The sequence below is a fragment of the Sceloporus undulatus genome, chromosome 5 (assembly GCF_019175285.1).
Source record: "Sceloporus undulatus isolate JIND9_A2432 ecotype Alabama chromosome 5, SceUnd_v1.1, whole genome shotgun sequence".
NCBI lineage: Eukaryota > Metazoa > Chordata > Lepidosauria > Squamata > Phrynosomatidae > Sceloporus > Sceloporus undulatus.
The window spans coordinates 88,860,926-88,877,534 of record NC_056526.1 but is presented as its reverse complement, the minus strand read 5'-3'; the positions used below and the strand labels follow the sequence as shown (position 1 = coordinate 88,877,534).

The 16,609-nt window shown below is 39.4% G+C and overlaps 1 protein-coding gene across 1 annotated transcript in view; it reads right to left on the bottom strand.

Moving 5' to 3' along the window:
- ITPR2 (inositol 1,4,5-trisphosphate receptor type 2) overlaps window positions 1-16,609 on the bottom strand; it is a 258,378-nt gene that overhangs the window by 170,511 nt on the left and 71,258 nt on the right. Inside the window, 6 exon segments of the mRNA XM_042470658.1 lie at window positions 3,139-3,300; window positions 4,629-4,770; window positions 5,232-5,392; window positions 5,813-5,912; window positions 9,607-9,755; window positions 12,176-12,220. Of these exon segments, the coding sequence (XP_042326592.1) occupies window positions 3,139-3,300; window positions 4,629-4,770; window positions 5,232-5,392; window positions 5,813-5,912; window positions 9,607-9,755; window positions 12,176-12,220 (759 nt within the window).

Genomic DNA, 16,609 nt, shown 5'->3' with positions numbered 1-16,609 from the left:
TGCTTGCAGCCCATAGACCTCATGTTGCCTATATCTGCTGTCCTACATGCTCTCACTGTTCAGATTGCTGAAAACAATGAAGAATGCACTCTTACTTCTTCTTAATGGTCATCATAGCCAAAAGGAATAACAAAGGAGAAGGTGGTATATTAGGTATGCAGGATTCAAGCTACTACTGGTTTTATGCATCACAAGGCCCTTTTATTAAGGGCTTTATAAATCAAAGCCAACATTTTATATTGTACAGTATCAAGAAGACAGTTTACAGTGAACACAGATGATTGCCACATTATACTGGAGTTAGATTTATAAATTATTCTCCTCTACATTGCCCCCTGTTGCCAAAGACCATGTTTAGTCAGTATCCTCTAGTTCTAAAGTAAATATAAGTGTGCCCTAGAGTACATTTAGAATACCGTAGAAATAATGCAATTTGAAACCACTTTATCTGCCAACCTACAGACTCCTGGGATTTTTAGTTTTGTGAGCCACCAGCATTCTTTGACAGAGAAGGCTAGAGACTATTGTTATTGTTGTTGTTAACCACCTTTGAGTTGATCTCAACTCATGGTGACCCCATGGATGAGACATTTCCAAGGGTCCCTATCCTCCATTGCATTGCTTAGGTTCATGTAAATTCATACTGTGACCTTAATAGAGTTCATCTATCTAGTATGTGGTTTTCCTCTCTTTCTGCTTCCTTCCACCTTTCCTAGCATTATGGTCTTTTCCAATGAGTTGTGCCTTCTCATGATGTGGCCAACGTATGATAGCCTACTTAATCATCTTGGCTTCCAGGGAGATTTCTACTTTGATCTGTTCAAGGACCCATTTGTTTGTCCTTTTGACTGTCCACAGTATTCTCAGCACTCTTCTCCAGGACCACATGTCAAATGAATTTATTTTCTCCTTATCCGCTCTCTTAATTGTCCAGCTCTCATATGCATACATGGTAACAGAGAATACGATGGCTGGTACAATTCTAACTTTCATGCTTAGTTGTATATCTTTGCTCTTTAGGATCTTTTCCATTTCTTTCATAGCTGCTCTCCCCATTCTTAGCCTTCTTCTGATTTCTTGGTTGTAGTCCCCATTCTGATCAATGTTTGATCCAAGGTACAGAAACTCTTCATTTCTATTTCCTCATTGTCTAGGTTGAACTTGTGTAGATCCTCCATGGTCATTATTTTTTGGTTTTCTTATGTTCAGCAGTAAACCTGCCTCTGGACCTTCTTCTTTAGTAATTGCTCAAGGTCTGTGATGTTTTCTGCTAGTAATATGGTGTTGTCTGCATATCTGAGATTGTTGATGTTCCTTCCTCCTATTTTCACTCCGCCTTCTTCTGTATCCAAGTCTGCTCTTCATATAATATTTTCTGCATGTAAGTTGAACAGATAAGGTAAAAGGATGTAGCCTTGTCTTATCCCTTTGCCATTTGGGAACCATTCTGTTTCTCCATGATCTCTTATAACAACAGCCTCTTGTCCTAAGTACAGATTTCTCATCAGGAGTATCAGAGGTGGTGGGACTCCCATGTCTTTAAGGGCATTCCTTACATGATCTACACAGTCAAAGGCTTTCTTGCAAAATTACAATATCCAGGATTCCATAGGATGGAGCTACAGAACTTAAAGTTGGACCAAACTGCATTATTTTCACAGTATAGATGCAGATACTGTAAGATCCCTTATCACAGGCATATGGTTACTCTTGTAGCAACTGTAGGATTTTCCTGGATGGTTCATTATATTGTGATTTCCTGCATGGCAGGGGGTTGGACTGGATGGCCCTTGTGGTCTCTTCCAACTCTATGATTCTATAATTTTATGTAGATATCTCAGTCGACTGGTCTTAGCTACAGATCAAAAGGAAAGTGAGATTTGGGAAAAGAGCCCAAAACAGCAGGGCTCTTTCAGATGGGTATGGAGAACTTTTGTGAGAGTGGGGGTTCCTCTGCTAGTCTATAGTGAGGCCATCTTCCCACTCTCGGTCCCACTTCTTGTTTAAAGATGTCAGCCATATAAAGTCAACAATAGCAACTAAAAAAACTACACACAATTAACAAGTTAACCAATTAGCAGCAAATCTCTCTCCCTGTGGGTCACACCAGAAAACAAGTCCATCTCAATTCATCAAGCAAGTTCATCAAGCATGACCTCTTCCTGAAAGTCTTTAATCCTAGGAAAATGGGAGGGGGCTGTTCTGAGCCCTGTACTGCCTCAGTATTAACCTCCATACACTAATTTCACCTTCCTTCTACTTCTTGACTCTTCTTGATGATTACATGCCCAAATACTACTACCCATGCCACTTTTTGATTTCATAAAGTTCTTACATTTCCCTGAAGCCTTAGCACTCTAGCTCCAGGCTCCAGGCTCTTCAGAATTTGTCATACACTCAACAGATTCTCTCTCTGTTCATTGAGGCTGTTCCAGCCAGAGCAGCTGTCATGGTACATGCTAGCTCTGGGAAGTGGAAAAGGGAGATGGGGAGGCAGTTAATTATGCCCTACACACTTCCCTTTCCTGGAGCCTGACAAGTCTGTCTCTCTCTCTCTCTCTCTCTCTCTCTCTCTCTCTCTCTCTCTCTCTGTGTGTGTGTGTGTGTGTAGGGATGCTCAGGAGACTAGCCTATTATCACAAAGTTTTTTTAAAGAATTATGAAAAATTGTATTTGGTTCATGTGCTGCATGAATGTATTGTTTCTTTAAAAGGGTGAAAACTGCTCTTTACATAGGGAAAAATACTTCAAAACAGGATGCAGGCAAACCCAAAGCATCTTGTTATAATCTAAACATTATCAGGATGGGGGAGAGGGGGTGTTATCCTATGCATGGCAGCAAATACCACCACATCTACCCCATGTGAAAACTCCAAATTTCAAGTCATTCTAATCATGTCACAGAGGTGCCAGCTAGCCTTTTGCAGTGTCTCACATTACTGTCTTAGAAGAATTTGGACTTGTTTGAGGATTATGAAATGAGAAACACACAGACTCACTGAATGTTAAAAGTGGCTTTCATAATGTGGCATCTCACTCCCACAAATGCTGTCGCACTACCCTCCATGAAACCACCAAGCATCACCTTGTGTGCCGTAAACAATTATTCCTACTTATATATATATAAAAAAGACCAACCTGATTTTTCCTATAGTCCTGCTGGGAATGCCGGAGGATTCTGTAACAAAGCCTCAGCATGTATTTGTATGGAGCATACCTCTGGTCACCCAGATCTTCAAGTCTCAGCATGGCTCCTTCTCCTGCTTTGTCTTTAAATGGAGCTTTTAAGATTCCAAATATCTGTATACATAAACACATACAAAACCAAACCAAAGTGATGACTGAAGATGCAAACAAACACAGGGTCTTCTATTCAATTCAGCAAATACCATATCAAAGGATTACATGGAACCAGACAAAAGAGAAATGTTCACTTTCAGTACATGTAAGAAGCTGAACAAAGTGTGCACTATAAAGATAAAATGACAGATAATTTTCATTCCAGATGCATTTCCTCCTTTAGTACTTCATGTAAGATACCTGGAGATTCTGATATTTGAGTCGTCTATAGTCTTCAGTTGCTATGCTATTTTTCTAATATGGTCCCTCTCTAAGTATATGGGTTGCCCTCCCACTGCACATGGCAAGACTCTTGTGGCAGCACTTATAAGACTGTGCATCATCTTTACCAAGTTTGTTTCTAGCCAATATTTATTCAGAGGTAGTTTGCACTGCCTTCCTCTGAATGTACCCTACAGCATCTTTTACTCCCTGGAGGTCTTCCTTCCAAGCACTAACCTAACCTGATCCTGTTTAGATGCCCAGATCAGACAGGATCCAGTGCCTTTGCCATATTTAGACAGAGTACTATCTATATCACTCATCTTTGTTGACCACCATGTTGACTAGGGAACTCCTGGAAAATTCTGGTCCAAAATCTTTTCCAATCTCTGCAAGCAATGATTAATAATTTTAGTACTACCACAGTAGTATTATTGGGAAACAATTGCAAAATAAAAATAAATATGCATATCTGTGAGTGAGACAGAACCCAATTCAAGTTCAGTGAAAAATATTTACCAAGTTTCTGTAACTATAAAAACTGGAAATGGGAGAGAAAGAAGAAAAAGAAGAAGCAACCAAGGTCATGTACTGCAATATATCTTTATAACACTCAAAGGGTCAGCAATCAGCAAAGAAGGGGGGACACACACCTGAAGGAACTTTTAAGATAGCCAACTAAGGGAGTAGAGAGAAAATACCACTGCCACAAAAATAAGCAGCATGTAAAACAGAAAATAATGTTTGTGTTTATTCTAATGAGAGAGAAAACAATGCTGTCAAAATAAATGAGAAGACAGCTAGGCCACTGTAATGCAATTGTCTCCATTTGTCTTGAACAGCTTCCATTTTATTCACACATTGATCTTTTTGACTTCATTCATGAAGCACCCCTCAGGACAGAAAATAAGGAAAATATTGTATATCTCTATCAGAACCTCTTCCATTTATTTTGTAGAATTTCACTTTGTCTTTCTGAGTTTAGAGAGACATTTTGTTCAAAGAACAACTACTTTTGCTGCACTGAAAAATATACTGTGTATACAATATTATTGTGAACAACATACCTGTGCCAATATATTCTGTTCCCTCATTAATTTTTGCCTTTCTCGGTTGGGCTTAATGACTACCACATCCAAAACCTCCTGGCCATTATTGTGCACATCAGCAACGAAGAAAATGAGATCTTCCAACAGCTTGGTTACAAACCTAAGTTCAGTTGGGAGAAATGCAGTACAGTACATAATGATTAATAGCTTCCACGTAACCTTGACCTCCACATATACTGTTTTTCCCATGATCAGTTATAATTATTGTTGACAAAACTGTCTGCACTTTTAAATACTAAAGCACAACACAATTTTCAACAACACTTGTACCCATAAAAGACAAGTATGAATAGAGTTGCCACATCACAAGTACACTGCGGCTGCAGTCAGATGTATTGCCATACCACACTTTTGCGTTCTGTACTGTCACATATCTTTTACTTAAAAGCTGAACAAAATAAACAAGTAGTCTGTAACATTTTAGTCACCATAAATTCTAGTTACACATAAGTAGGCACAGATCAATTATAAAAGCATGTATAAGTTGAAATAATTAGCCTGAAAGCATTCTATCAAGGAAAGATGGGGAAGAGAAGAAGAGATAAGGAAGCAGTCACTGACCTCCTTTCATTTTGAGTTACAGAGCCATTTTCTAACTTTTTTACTGTTGATGCTAAAACTTTGTTGGCATCATTAGCAAAATCCAGATCTCTAACTTCAGACAGAGGCACAGACACAATAGCAAATGCTTCCTTGTCTTCTTTTGTTTGGCAGGTTCCAATCTGCAGTATTGGGGATGGCACATGAGAGAGAACATTCAAAATGTTGTATATTAAGTTTTCCCTACTCATCCTACAGCTAGTAGCTCTTGGGTGTTTTTGTTTGTTGTTATAGCCTGCATTTCTCCTAGCAAAGGATTCAAGGTGGCCTTAGTAAAAACAGTACAGTACTGTACAGTAAAAACCCAGTCTTGCTCTCGCTATATACTGTGTGTGTGTGTGTGTGTGTGTGTGTGTATCAATTAACAAGAGCAAACAATTAAAGATACCAGAAGCTAAAACTGGCATCACAGGAGAATCTAAGTTCTTTGCCTTTTAATAAAACAGGGAAGAGCTAGTTAAACCAGGAACAGAGGCAATTCCATCACTGAAGGGCTACAATGCAAACAGTTCTCTGCAAAATTTATCTGTTTCCACATTTACCTTTAACATTACAGGTCTTTCTTCATCTTTGTCTATTGGAATACTGGTACTAGTGACCCACGTGTTTGTGCAAAGGTGTCTCAGTCGAACATATGAATTCCTGAAGGAAAACATAGACAAAGAACAGCTCAATAAAATTGACTGTAAATCCTTTGAACATACAATATAAAACTGCTGCAAAATAATTCACATAAACTGTAATCCCGCATGGATCCAGCATGGTTTGAATGCTGGACTACAACTCTGGAGATCACAATTTGCTTCTCTGTTTGAGCATAAAAACCCACTAGGTGATTTTAGGCAAGTGAAACCCCCCTCAGAAGAAACTTGCCAAGGAAACCCTATGATAACTTTAGAGTTGCCATATGTCAGAAATGACTTGGAGGCACACAACAACAATTTCACATACAGACAGGATTTTCTATGGAAAATGCTAGTTATACTTTATTTCACAATAATTCTACTAAAATCCCATTGATGTTTTACAAAGAAGAGAAGCTGAAATCTTCTCCATGTGTTTATTGTGTGGATTTGGGACTCGGTGCAGAACCCCAGACTGGGTTAGGATGGGAGTTGCACTTGTAAATATATGAGCTGAATCTGTGGTGAATCTACACACTACATGCTACACTTACAAATATTCCTCTGTGAGCCTTCCTCTTATTTTTTATTGCATATAATAAGTGGAAAAGTACAATTTTTATGTCTGAAAATGTATGGATACGAGAGCTGGACATCAAATACTGCTTAGCAAAGCTCTAGGGCACCTGTGTAATTGTTTAATCTGAACAAATGTTCCCCAAATTGTTCTGCTAAATATATATTAACTAACTGAAACAACTGCCAGATGAGGAAAGGCAATAGCTTAACCAGTGAAGGGTTTCAATGAAGTTTATGCTGCAGGGCTCTGCTAAGTTCCTTCAAAAGTAGTGGTGACTGGTGGCTCTGTTGTCTGTTGCTGGTTTGAACCTGAACATCTAAGGTGTAAACACCATTCCTAGCTTCAACCCCTTGGACCCCTTTCCAAGAGATTCACTGTCCCAATCCCATTGGAGCTTCCCATCACCACTGCTGAGCTGAAAAGAACAGCCAGCATAGTCACACAGTAAAGCAACCAGCAGACAATGGGTGCAACTTAACTTTCTATCAGGGCATGGAGGCTTTGTTCTCAGGTTAGCAAACACATAAAAAGAGGAAGACGAAATATACTGTACTGGCCTTCTCCTCTTTTCTCTCTGCCCTTGCCCCTAGGTTCTTGGTCAGAAAGAGCTAATCTGTCACTTAAAGGCAAGCAAATAGAGGTGGTGGTAGAAGGCTCTCATGGCATGTTCCATAAGCCTACCACCCTTTGGCTTGCTGAACAACTTTTCTGGCAAGCTGGTCTTTTTTCAAGACAAGGGTTATGGGCTCCACCAGACATGTATCTATGGGGATGGGCAAAATGAGACTATTGCCCACCAAGATAAGAATTCCCCAATGAAATTTTCCACTAGTCGCAAACTTTATAGCATTGCAGTAACTTATAACGTGAGCATTTAGAAACAGTTTAGGCATCCAAAAAATGGGGAGGCGTGCAAAGGTACCACAAAAATGTGAATGCAAGAAATATAACAATACTAGGTGTGGATGATTTTCCAAGTCCTACTCTCTACAGTGCTAAAAAATTGGAAATAAAGGGAAAATTCATTGGGGAGCAGAATATTTATTTGAGGGGGCATTCCCCCCCCCCCAAACAGCTAGACCCATGAGCTATATTTCTATTCAGACGTGATGATATACCTGGAATGCTGCATTTCTTAATTTGAGAAAGGGTGGACCTTGGACTGTCAGGTCATAAAGCATTACTGCATGCCTAGTTTCATTAGAGGCCTGTATCCCACTCTCCACATTTGGAGAACAGGATTGTACCCTATGTATTGGAGGCACACATTTTGAGTTGGCTTGGTAATCAATGATCGAGGAACTGGTGAGGCTCAACTCTTTTACTTCTTAATCCTAATGGATAAAATGTTTGTGGGGGCAGCAGGGAAGGGGCATTGACAGAGAAAAACAAGGAAAAAGCAACGAGTGTGTTGATATTTGTAAAAAAAAAATCTCTCACCACTGGACTATGACATCAACATTGTATCCCAGTACAACACAAAGTCTGGCAGCATTTGAAAGAGGTACATACGTGCTTTCTGCCAACGACTTTTCAAAATGCATTATTCCTTGGGAAGGAAATGCTGGAAGCTTTCCCCACCAGTTCCCAACATTATATCAATGGCTGACACTGATGATCAGATTTTTGATCCACTGCTCAGTGTCCCACCCAACAGAAGAAGAAAACAAACCAAAACAGACCAATGCTGGGGTCACCCAGCAGCTAGTTACATGTAACACATGTAACCAAAACCTAGCTCCCAGTCAAGAGAAGAAACAATGAACATAGGTAAATTATTCAACTGAAGACAGCAAAGCAATATAAAGTCTCCAGAAGTCATAGGTTTTTGAAAGTCTGCCCCAGCAATTTTTATTATTATTATATTACTATTATTATATTTATTTATATGCTGCTTTCTCCCCAAACAAATGGGGCTCAAAGTGGCCTACAATTTAAAACAATACAGTTCAAAACATACAAAAGTGAGAAGTGTTCATCACTGCTTAAAGTGAGCAGTGTTCATCACAGCTTCTACTATTCTGTTCTACATTCCTGTTGTTTTTATTTTGCCACTGCAACATTTCAATGGTTAACACCATGGATTCCTATTAATCAAGATTCAGTATCTTCATACCTCTCCACATCTCTCTCTCTCTCTCGCTCTCTCAGTCCCACTCACATGCACGCACACATTTATGCATTGGTCCAAGGCTTTCCAGGCAGAGGATAGAATGGTGCAATGGACTGTGTAAGAATCATGCCAATGTTACTGCATTAAATAGTTTTTTCTTTATTTTTCTTCTTCTTCTTGAAGGCTCCACCTGTTATTGCCCCCACTGCCAGTCACTCCACTAGGCTGCAGCAGAGGGAAATCAAGTGGGAGACAAAGCCGTTCCACCAGTAACTGAAGGACTACTTGCTGTTTTCTTCTTTCCTTTCCTTTTTTCTTTTCACCTTATCCGACTGAAAGCCTTTGAGCAGGGATCATCATCTTTTTTTTCTAACTAACTGGATGCAAGCCACTCTGAGAGCCCTCTTGGCTTAGGAATGGGATAAAAAATACTATAAAGAAATTGTCTGGAGTAGCTCTGTTTAAACACAGGATGCCAAATAGCTTGTGCTAATGCATGCAGAAGTTTTCAGGTCACTACTTTGGGTTGATCAGAGTGTTGAGTTTCACATTAGTACTCCTCTCATTAAACTATGGGCATTTAAGAAACACTATGTCACACATAAAAGCAATTACTCTTGGATAATATCCAACACTGGCCAGTGGCTAATATGGATGAAATGCTTTAAAAACAACTGGTATATTTTGAAAGACTTGACTTAGTAACTTAATACCATCCCCCACCTAACCCTTGTTCTGATATATAGTCATCATGACACGACATTCATCTATGAAAATCTTGTTAATTTTATAGACAATTTCATCACCATTTCATAAATTTCCTGTTTGCCTGTCCACTATCTCTGATGTCTCTTTAAGAAATATAACAAACACAAAATTGACTCCCCCTCACTTCCTTTTCTAGTAAAATCCCTATTGGAATAATTCTGTGCAGAAATACTGGTGTGTGTGTGTGTGCGTGCGCGCGCATGTGCGCATGTGTGTACACGCAAATGTAATGTTTTATATATGCAACATTACCTTGGAACCAGGCAGTCAGCTCGCTGAAGAGTGGTCGCATCCAGTTCAAAAAGAGAAGCAATGTCATTTCCATGTGGCACAGACACCAAAGTATACATAATCTTCTCCCCTGCCTTCTTTTTCGAAGTAAGAAGTTCATTGTCTTTTTGCTGATGAGAGACAAAGATTATCTGGTTTACACAGGATACTACAGTAAGCCCTAAAATGATTTCTGGAAAGCTTACCACAATGGAATTTAGCCTTCTTTTCTCGTAGGTAACACAGAAGGAGCAATTTGGCTCAGGAATGCTGGGATCCAAGCTCCCTTTACCACACAACAGGTCATAGGCCAATGAAAAGACACTCAGCATATGATATGACCAATCCTGCCGAGTGTTCAACAGAGCCCTTCAAACCGGCTTGTCAACTAAAAAGCACTTGTTTTAAATGAGGACAAAGATAGAGGACAAAGTATGGAACGGATGTGGGAACATCACAGAATAATTTGTTCCTTTCTCGCCACCACTCCCAAGGACATTCTCCCTGGCAGAAGGGACTGGCTGGGACAGGTGCTCCAGTCACATCAGTCCTATACTCCTCACTGCTGAGCTGATGCAAATGAACAATCAGAAACCTCCTATTAAAATTTTCAACATGATGCACAACGTCTGCTGGATGCAGACTGTCCTCAGATCATAATACAAATACAGGTCGTAGGCCTGTGTACATTATGGTAAATTGACTCACGCAGAGAAAACACATGGCACAGCCTTCCTGGGACAATATAATTTTATATTGCTATGGGCAGGGGCTCTTCAGTTAATGAAACAATGACAACTATTACAGCCATCTTACAGAAAGAAAGCATATTACAACAAAGGATTGTAACTCAATTATGCACTTCTCTTCCATGTGTATTACTCCATTAACCTCTCCCTCTCCCTGCCCTCTTTATCTCTTTCTCTGTCTTTCCTTCTTTTTAAGATTGGAGATGCATGCAAATATATTATTTCCTCACGAGAAATCTAAAGTGGTATAAGTCTATGTGGTTTCCCAGTATGCAGCTAGATTTACAACAAAGTACAGCAGATAATGCAAATTCATTCCTTTAATATGAGAAGTATAATACCTCAGGTACACCACACATAGACCTGACGTTCTTTGTCTGCATGAATACATCAGGCTACAGGGCTGCTGAAATTAAAGTTAAGAGCCACCGGAATTTCAAAAATGTCTGCTAAATCAAGCATCATCTAGTATCTTGGGGTTAAAACTCCTTCAGCAGGTGCTCACAAAGCAGCAATCACATGCATGAATTAACAGAGCTCAGGGACCAGTTGATTAGATGTGCTCTTTTTCTTTCCCTTGTTTCTTTTTTAAAAGTCTGCGCAAATAGCAAGCAGAGCAAATTAATGGGCACTCTCTTTCCTGAATGTTACAAGAGCATAGCTGGCAGCAAAGCAGTGGGCCCCCTGTAACACCTTTCCATGTTGACTCATTTGTGAGTCATCATATTTTCTGGTGAGTCATCGTATTTTTCAGAGACCTCACATTGCAAAATTTGCTGAGTGGAGGGGGTGGAGAAGATAGGGACATTGTGTAAGAAACAACATATACAATCCCTGAACTGATCCAGGCTGGTGTTCATCTACAGAATAATAAATAATCATTTTAATGCTCCAGATGTTGTGCGTACACATGCATGTGAGTTTCTCCTTCCCCTTTGGAAAACCTTGAGTGGTTTGACTACTGCATTGTGTCAGTCCACACACGCATACATCTGCCGCCTGTTTAGAGCACAGAGGATGTTTTTCTATTAATATTTGCTTCTCTGACTTTATCGTCAAGTTAGTTCCCAGCTGAGTCTTCAAACAAACAGAAAGACAGCAGCACTAGCATTACATAGATTGAATGTTTAATTAGAGCATGTATTTGGCAAGCAACTTACAACACAAAGGTGTATGGAAGATGATTCCCTTTGGACTTAAGGGTCTCAGCAGCCAAGCCTGGGGCCTGGGATGTATTTCTCTTTTTTTCTCATTTGTATTTGATTTTTAAAGCAAGGAAAGAACAGAACTCAACTTACATTGTTGACAGAATCTGTCTGATACAAGTATCAACAAAGACTTTTCACAGTTTCCTATTGTCCAATATTTCATACATGAAAATCAGGACATATGTGGGCAAGTAATACCAGAATATGATGAAGATAGCAAAATTACTCTACTCAATGGGACCTGGGATATGGACCCTCCTATAGTGGCTTCTCAGGTCTGGAATTCCTTTCCAAAAGAGATCCACCCAAAAGTGCATATAAATTGGCTAATTCTGCTGAGAGGTGACGTTGTCCTCTTTATTCAAAGTTGCTTGCATGACCTTTGTCTGGAAAAGTTTTTACCATGGATTTAAAAATAAATGAATCATAAAAACAAAAATTGCTTAGCATTTCTAAACTCCTACTTCAGTAAAGGGGAGATTATATATATATATATATCCATTTGTTTCAAGAGCACAAATGTCAAACACTCTTTCTAAACAGACATGTTACGGAATATTTCACCACTTAATATAAAGGAGTAGTTGCACTTACCACAGCCTTTTCTCCACTACTGCCATCTGGATAGTGTGGATTAAGCTGCAAAAACAAAGCACTTTCTTGACATTTCGACAAGGATTTTTTAAAATGTAATTTTTAAATTGATATAAATCTGAAATCTAGAAGGTGGTCCATATGCATCCAAGATATTTATCCCTTCTTTTTTTTCCACAAACCCATTTAGCCTCCAGCCCCCTTTGGTATGAACACAGTGACGGCACTTCACACCATTGCTGCAGAACAAACCTTTCCTTACCCTGCTCAAGCCACTAGCTCAGTGGTTCTCAACCTTCCTAATGCTGCGACCCTTTAATACAGTTCCTCATGTTGGGGTGACCCCCAACCATAAAATTGGGTCCTAAGACCATTGGAAATATGTGTTTTCTGATGATCTTAGGCAACCCCTGTGAAAGGGTTGTTCGAACCCCAAAGGGGTCGCGACCCACAGGTTGGGAACTGCTGCACTAGGTGCCTATGCCCTTTGCCCACAGGAAGCTGGATCTGAATCATGAGGGGCATTGTTCACAACATACTACCACCACCAAGCTGATAAAATCCTCATCCTTCCTACACAAAAGCATCTCAGGATCCTAGACATGATCTTTATTAAACCATATATGTCTGAGATATTGTAAAGAGTGTTATCCTAGTATTATTATAGCTATATATGAGTCAGTTTGAACACTACTTTGAAACAAATTCTGATTAAGGGGTATTCCTCTCCTCTCCCATGAGCAATACAATAGCCTGTTTGGTCACTCACCTGTTGTACCATAAAATGGAGGTTATGAAACCATGGGTAAATACTGTGACTACTGTGAGATATAAAAATCTGCTTTCCAATTTGTTGAGCCAAAGACAAGAAGGACTTAAGAAAACAATGAAACAAATAATCAGGTGAAAGCATAATACGCCATATTTATTTGAAAACAATCATCAATTCTGCAGAATAGGGTGCAATCAATCTATCAGCCAAAATAAGCAGAGAGAGAGAGCACAAGTTTACAAAGAGTTCGCGTCTTATTTATACAGTTCTTTATATCATCATTTTTTCATCATATTTTTATTGGCCAGATCATAACATGTGATTAATCTTAAGACCTCCTTTACATGTATGTAACATCACCACCCATATCACATATCTCATGACCATTCAAATTAGTCATTATAGATTCATAGGTGTGATCTAATATTCATCACCCCCTATTATGCATGCTCAGTTAGAAATTTTTGTGATCTTTCATTAATGCTTGGTAGTGTGTAAGAGTTAATATGCAGTTTAGAAGGAGGTCTTTTTGGGGCCTGTTTTCTGCTGTAGGATCAGGTCTGAAGGTCTGATGTTACAGGACAGTAGATTTTGATTGAAAATTAGAAGGAACTTATTGAGAGTAAAAGCAGTTTGGCAACTGAACCAATGACTTAGAGAGGTGGTGGAGTCTTCTCTGTATGTCTTCAAAAAGAGGCTGAAGAGCTACCTGCTATGGATGCTTTAGTTTAGCTGGAGATCCTGCACTGAACAAGGGATTGAACTGGATGGTCCATGAGGCCCCTTCCAACTCCATGATTCTGTGACTCAAGACAACCATTTTGCAGTCATACCTACAGTGTTTGTTTTCTTAAATCCAATGTGCTGACAAGCCACTAAAGTTTGGCAACCTGCTGCCAAAGAGTAGTCCCCAAGCATAATTTTGAAACAGTTTCAACCAAGCACAACACTGTAACATCCAGCTCCAAGCCAATTAAGTGACAGAGAAAGATAGCATAGCCACCAACACGTTCAGCATAACAAATGGAAATGCACTTCCTCTTTCTAGTTTCCACTACAGGTCTGCCACGGATACATAGCCTTGCATGCTAACATCAGGAGGCAGGATTTAGTTGCTCTCTGACACAGTTTCCTCAATCACATTATCCTACTTCTTCTTCTGTCTTTGTTCCCCTGCTTTCTATTGCTTTTGCCACTAACTGCATCTCAGGACCCAGGAATGAAGCGACCTCAATTCTTTCTTTTTTAATTCCAAGCCAAGTCTGTCTCACTGTACCTACTTTTAAATCCTTACTAAAGAAGACTTCATTGCCTTTATTCAGCTAAAATTCTGAAGGGAGTACTGACTGATTATTGTTCTAATTCTGCTTGACAACTATTTAATCTGCTAAAGAGACAAAATAAATTAAATATCTCTCAAATTCTAGTAAGGTCAACAAAGGCAACAAAAGCATATTTAGGTCCAAAGCCAGTATAGAATTCTAACTATAATGTGATGGAGAAGTTGTAATATCCATGTCCACTTTGGAATTGGTCACCAACATCCACCTTACACCAAAAAAGAGAAATGGAAATTGGCTGATAATTATAATTATCCAAAAGAGCAGAGGAATCAAAAGAGCTTTTCCCAGCAACAGTCTCACATGAGCCTCCATCAAACATTGTCCTCCTCCAAGGAGAAAAGTACCACCTCCTCTCCCCATTTAATCAATTCATTTCCAGCAGTTTTAAGTGGCCAGTGTGGGCAAGGCAAGAGCCAAAGTTACTTGAAGGTGGTTTCAAACTACTAAGGAATGTCTCCATACCCTTCATTAGCATGAACAAATGTAAAGATATGGATCTGGTAGAGCTTCAGATTGGTAAAACGTCTAATATCTGTACCTCAGGATGGAGGAACTAATAATATTTTCCATCCAGGCACATCTATGGACTCAGAAGTATGCCAGATGTCTACAAAGGATTTTCCTGTCACCAGGACTGATGATTTTGTTAGTCCCAGTCTGCCTCTGGAATAGAGGAATGATATGAACAATTGTGATACAGTTACTCCCAAATATACAACACATGCTTCTACTTCCAGGAAACTAATCAGCTTTCTGGGTTTATATAGCACTAGGTGCAATGAAATACAGATATTTTCCAGATACAGTTCCTCATATCCATAATGACCTGGACTTTAGGATAGTTCTTGTGTCACTGAAACCTGCTAAAATATGTGCATGTTCTTTCATGACAGATCTATGAAAGTATAGTTATACTGAACTCCTTCTGCCAGATTATCACCATCCCATCCAAACATGATAATTTTTGGATGTCTAACGTTCCTGCCTTTGGCACAGCACTATGCTTCCCAACTAGGCCACCATACCTTTTAGTGATTACACAGCCAAACATGTGGTCTGAGAAGATGAATAGATAAGATGCTGGCTCATGGATCAGACTGAGCATTTTTCTGCAACCTCTGAAGTGCGAAGTAAAAGTATCCCATTATAGTCAGTTTCATCTCTTCCCCCCACTCCTTAGACAGCACTCAATATGAGAGAAACCAAGTATTCATCCCCCCCCCACACACACACACCCAGTAATACATGGAATGATGAAAAACACTTCATATAGCTGAAATACATGTCTTTTGCTGCTTCTTGAGATACTGTGGGTCTTTGGTATCCACTTGGGTCCAGGAAAGCTGCTTCGGGTCACTTTGGAAGCATGCTGTTTAAAGGACTGGAGCACAGCTTTGGTGCAGCTTCTGGCCTCTTAAGATGCATGTGCCATTTAAACAGCATACCTCCAAAGTGACCCGAAGCAGCTTTATTTTGGCCTGTCTGTTTGGGCCCTAAATCATCTCGTTCTGCATGTTGCACGATCCCTCTTACGCATATGTTCAGGTGTTTCTCTTGATTTCCCAGGATTTCAATCTTGTTTTGCGGGTAATCATTTACTTGCTTTAGTTTCTGTCTTCATGTAAAGTTCCCCATTGAAGAGCTCATTTGCTGTCTCTTCTATATCACGTATACAAACAGCTTCATTTATATATCACTTCATACTGAACTAATAGTGTCTAAGTGGTTTATAACTGTAAGCTAATTGCCCCCAACAAGCTGGGTACTCATTTTAGTGACCTCGGAGTCAAGCTTGAGCCATTTCGCTGGTACTGAACTCACAACTTTATGGTTTTTTGAGTGAATGGCTGCAGAACAGGCATTTAACCACTGTGCCACCAGGGCTCTGGTGCTGGTAAGTGCTGATAACTTTGCATCTATAGGTTCAAGTTCACAAGCCCAGTCTTTCTGGAGATCTCTTACCAGGTTCTCTCAAAGTTTCTCTAAAGGTTCGGGGAAAGGTAAATAGGAAGTTAGGATGTGGTCTCCTCTCCCTCCTTTACTGTGTTCAATCCATGTGTCATGACAGTTTCACTCAGTGCTAGGATTTTGTTTTATTATTATTATTATTATTATTATTATTATTATTATTATTATTATTATTATTATTATTTCCATATTATTATTATTATTATTATTATTATTATTATTTAGGCAGGGGGTAAAATCTTGAAATTGATTGATCCACAAAGTGTTTCGTTCCTTGCATCATGTCTGCTGTTTTTGACATGCAATCTCCACTTAATGAAACCCCAAGTGTGAGAAATTTGTTGAGATCCA